Here is a 4507-nt window from a genome sequence, read left to right on the forward strand (position 1 = left end):
CCAGGTAAGTAGCCAGTGCTTAATAGTGCTTCAGTTGTGGTCACTTCAAGATTTATATTCGAAAAAATAGGATTTCAGGTTTCCCAATTGGCCACTATCGGTTTGTTTACCTTACTCCAAATAACTTATGTTTATCTTTTCAAACAAGATAACACAACTTGCAGACATTTATTTAATGAAATAATTTTTCTTTCTCTTGCAGGTAAGATGGTAGTGACTACTCAAAACTTAATGTATATGATGTGGATCAACTGTTGGCGTCGAAAGTACTTTATAGCCACTGGCTGTGTTGTCTGGATCTTCTTCTACCTTTACATCCACTACTCTGTTGACTCAGGAGATGAACAAGGGTCTGATGGTCTCAACGTCAAATATCCGGTCAACATTCATTCATCGCACTCGAATCAGTTCTTAGCCAAGTTAAGCTCTAAACGTATGAAACCACCAACTACAGAGTCTCCTACACCTTCAAACAAAGAGTTTACAATGAGTCCAGCATTGATAGAACCGTGGCCAATCCTACAGTTTTCTAAATTTTTTAAAACTCGTGCCAATACAGATGCTGAAGTGGTAGACAAAAGGAAGAAATCTATCAGAGAGAAATATGTAGAGCAAGGAATAAAGCCAACTTCTTTCGTAGTGAGATCTAGACCTAAATTTGTTAGTGCACCAGTCAATGTGACATTAACTATTCCACCAAAATTTCCAGCTTTCGTTCCACCGCTAAGGTTAGTTCATTTCGACCTGAAAGGTGCACCACCAAAAATATCATTTTTCAAATCCATCTTTCCACTGATAAGGCAAGCTGGTGCAAATGGGATACTGATGGAATATGAAGATACTTTTCCGTTCTGGGGTAACTTGTCAAATATAGCAACAAGTACTTCTTACAAGAAGAATGAGCTGAGATATATTTTAGAGTTGGCGAAGAACAATAAATTGAAAGTTATACCTCTAGTCCAGACGTTTGGCCATTTGGAGTTCGTTCTCAAGCTTGAAGAATTTAAGCACTTACGAGAGGTAGAAGACATTCCTCAATCTCTGTGCCCTACAAATAACGGTAGTCTAAAATTAGTGAAAAATATGATTGATCAGATAATGTCACTGCATCCAGACTCTCAATGGTTGCATATAGGAAGTGATGAAGTTTATCAATTAGGACATTGCTCAAGATGTTCCAGATATGAACGCAATAGTTTATTTTTAGCATATGTAAAGAAAGTGGCAAAATACGTACGAGAAAAGCATAACGTAACGCCTATAATTTGGGATGATATGCTGAGACATACTACTGTAGCAGAATTGAAGAAGTATGAAATGGGGAAATTAGTTGAACCTATGGCTTGGTCCTATGTTGAAGATGTGTATTTATTTTTACCATCCAGCCTTTGGGAGAAATATGGCGAAGTATTTCCTTATATGTGGACGGCAAGTGCTTTCAAAGGAGCATTTGGGGAAACATTAACTGTTCCTGATGCAAAACGTCACCTAGAAAACAATAAAGCCTGGTTAACCGTTATGAGAGAACAAAATAGCACTTTTAAAGGATTTCGAGGAATTGCCTTGACTGGTTGGCAAAGATATGACCACTTTGCTTCATTATGTGAGCTTTTACCAGCTGCTATACCATCGTTGATACTAAATCTTCTGACGGTATCAAAAGGCCGATTTGATTATGAAGTATTTCCGAAAATGCAAGAACTTTTAGAGTGCTCATCAAGGATGCATTATCACCTGGACTTAGATCATGATCCCAGCATGTGGAAGGCGTTGGGTGTTTGCTTTTTTCCTGGTTCATCAGTTTTCAGAATCACTCTGAGACACTATGACGTTACTAAATCTCTTGACAAATATATCTATGACATAACTGTTCACAAAGGATGGATGACAGAATATAATGTTAATCATAACTTTTCAAGTCCTTTAAGAGTCAATGAAATGCTACGAGACTTCAGTTACTACAACTCATCGCTACAAATGCTTCAAGAAGCAGCTGTAAGAGCTCTCAGAGAGGTTTATGATGACGATACAGTCAGTGAATGGATTGAGCTAAACATATATCCATATGTGAAGAAAATGAATGAAATTTGGAAACATGGCTTGAAGTTGAAGAAATATCAAACATGGCCTCGTAGACCATTAGCAAGACTTATAAGTTTACCTGCCAAATCAAATGTTGATTTGGGTTTTGTGACTTCCTGAAAAATGGCATTAATACTTTACTTATGTATCAATGTGATCGGACTTATTGTTGTGACTTGTTTGCTTAAGTCAAGAAGACACTAAAATTTTTTTACAATGGATGAAGGGTTATGGGTTTTTACAAGAAATAATGGCACAAGAAACAGTTACAAGCTTGACAACAAGCTGGGCAACAGCATTGATAAAACTTGCAATATCAGTCATTTATGCTGAGCAGATAATAGTGAAGGAGAAGCTGTGGTGACCATAAACAACACAGAAAAATATGGACGACTGGAAAAAAAAATATTTCAAAAACATCATCTCTTATAAACTGAAGCAATCCATTTTAGATGGCAAACATATTTTTATCAGAAACAATTACTGATTATTTCAGATGAGCATATTTTTAAAATAGAAGTATTTTTAGATTTAATAATGAAATGTATCTGATCAGGATTGTCCAACTTTCTAATTAAACTTCTAGCGCTTTTCGTACACAATTCAAATCGAAGAACTTGACGTTACAAATTATAAGATAATAGTGAATTAACAAACTAAGTATATGCAATGTTTATGCAGTTGAAAAAATCTGTATACAATAATATGCCATGGATGAGTAACATTTTCAAGATTCAACTGAATGTTTTCACAAATGTTTTAAATCAATTTTGATTTTATGAATTGATAAGTTAAATGAAACAATTTGGTTCCAAAGTATCAACCCTCAATACTTAAAACTAATTTTCTTTACCGTTATTTTATTTCTACTATTATTAAAAAGTTGCATTGTATTTTCAGATATTTATAAGTTCCCATTTGCTAATTTTGATGTAGACATTAAGTGTCTGAGATGAATTTCTTTTTAATAGGAAAAAGAAATAGCATTGAACGGAAAAAATGTTGTCATACAGTTGTTGTATAAGCAGATGTATTTGTATACGGAGTGAACTAATAGTAACTTTTCTTATACATAAGCCTTTGCAAAACTCATGGTTACCCTATTTTCATATTTTCCCCTGTGGCCTCTATGTTTAGCTATGTGGCCCCCAAGGAGGCCATGTGGTCTCGTTGAGAAACCCTGGCCATCCTATGAAATATGCAAAGTTAGACAAAGCTGCTCCTCTCTCGTGTGGCCATTATTCCTCTATAATGCTCTCATTTGCTTCATGGCAGCAATAAATAAATGCCAGCAATTTTCGTCGCAAATCAAATCGTTCCAAAGCAATTTTAAGTTTTTCAATACACTGATCAATTTACGCAATAAAAAATAGCTGTTGTCATTTAAACATTTGAAAATTCGCTTACCAATCATGAGCACTGCATAGTTTGAAATCATCCATCTCAAGCGCACACCTTTGAATTATCATATCTGAAAATTTGATTCGATTGATTCAGCATATGGGCTGTTATGGTTGCATATGTTAGGAGAGTTACATTTGGACAATTGTGTATAAACGAGGTGTAGCAAAAATGACTGATGAATGTGTCAAATGGAAAGGGAGTTCTGACATCTACAATCAATGCGCGACATCTTCAACCGGTACGCATTTTGCTAATTTTGCTACGCAATTTGTTTGTGGTAACTTGTGAAAGATTGCGGAGTAGAATATCGAAAGGAAGGTGTAGTGAAGTTAATTTGTCTTTAGTTCTTGTATACCTGCAGCTCTAGCTGTTGTGGAAAACGGTAACTAAATTTGTAAATTGGTGGGATAAAATTCTTATCTTTTACAAGTCAAAGGCCTCAAATGATGCAGCTCAATCGCGTTCCGTTTTTGCTTCATTGATTTTTAAAATCCATCTCTCATTTTTAGGACACCCTGAAAAACTGATTGTAATTACTTAATAAAACACATAGTTGATATTTAAAAAAAATCACCTAAAAACGAACATGACTTATATTCAGGTGAATTTTCAAAATAATTTTATCGATATGATATAATTCCTTTGTACAAAGTTAAAAATTATGCAAGTCACAAAAGCTTTGTTAATTTTATTTATTGTATTATGCTACAATTTTAACGTCGAAAAGGGTTAACCAATTTCATAAACTTTTCATATAATGTTAGATTACATTATATTTTTAGAAGTTAGAATATTTTCAGTCAAGCGTTGCACATTCCTGAACTAAAAGAGAACTAAAAATTAAAGTAAGCTATTCTTGCTTTTATTTAACATGCAATTACAACTTCACCAACTACATAATTGCACGTTTTGTCGATTCTATTGTCATACTTGTATAGCAGTCATTTCAACTTCAAGCAAACATTAAAGTCACTACTGATGAGCCGTGAGGTTGACAGGTATTTCGTACTATTAATTTTAT

General features: G+C 34.4%; 1 protein-coding gene across 1 annotated transcript; it reads left to right on the forward strand.

Moving 5' to 3' along the window:
* Positions 1 to 207: 207 nt before the first annotated feature.
* Positions 208 to 2202, forward strand: LOC129231108 (hexosaminidase D-like). Its single transcript, XM_054865355.1, has one exon. It carries the CDS (start codon positions 208 to 210, stop codon positions 2200 to 2202), a length of 1995 nt encoding a protein of 664 aa, XP_054721330.1.
* The last annotated feature ends 2305 nt before the right edge of the window (positions 2203 to 4507 follow it).

This window comes from Uloborus diversus, chromosome 10 (assembly GCF_026930045.1).
Source record: "Uloborus diversus isolate 005 chromosome 10, Udiv.v.3.1, whole genome shotgun sequence".
In the NCBI taxonomy this organism is placed as follows: Eukaryota; Metazoa; Arthropoda; class Arachnida; order Araneae; family Uloboridae; genus Uloborus; species Uloborus diversus.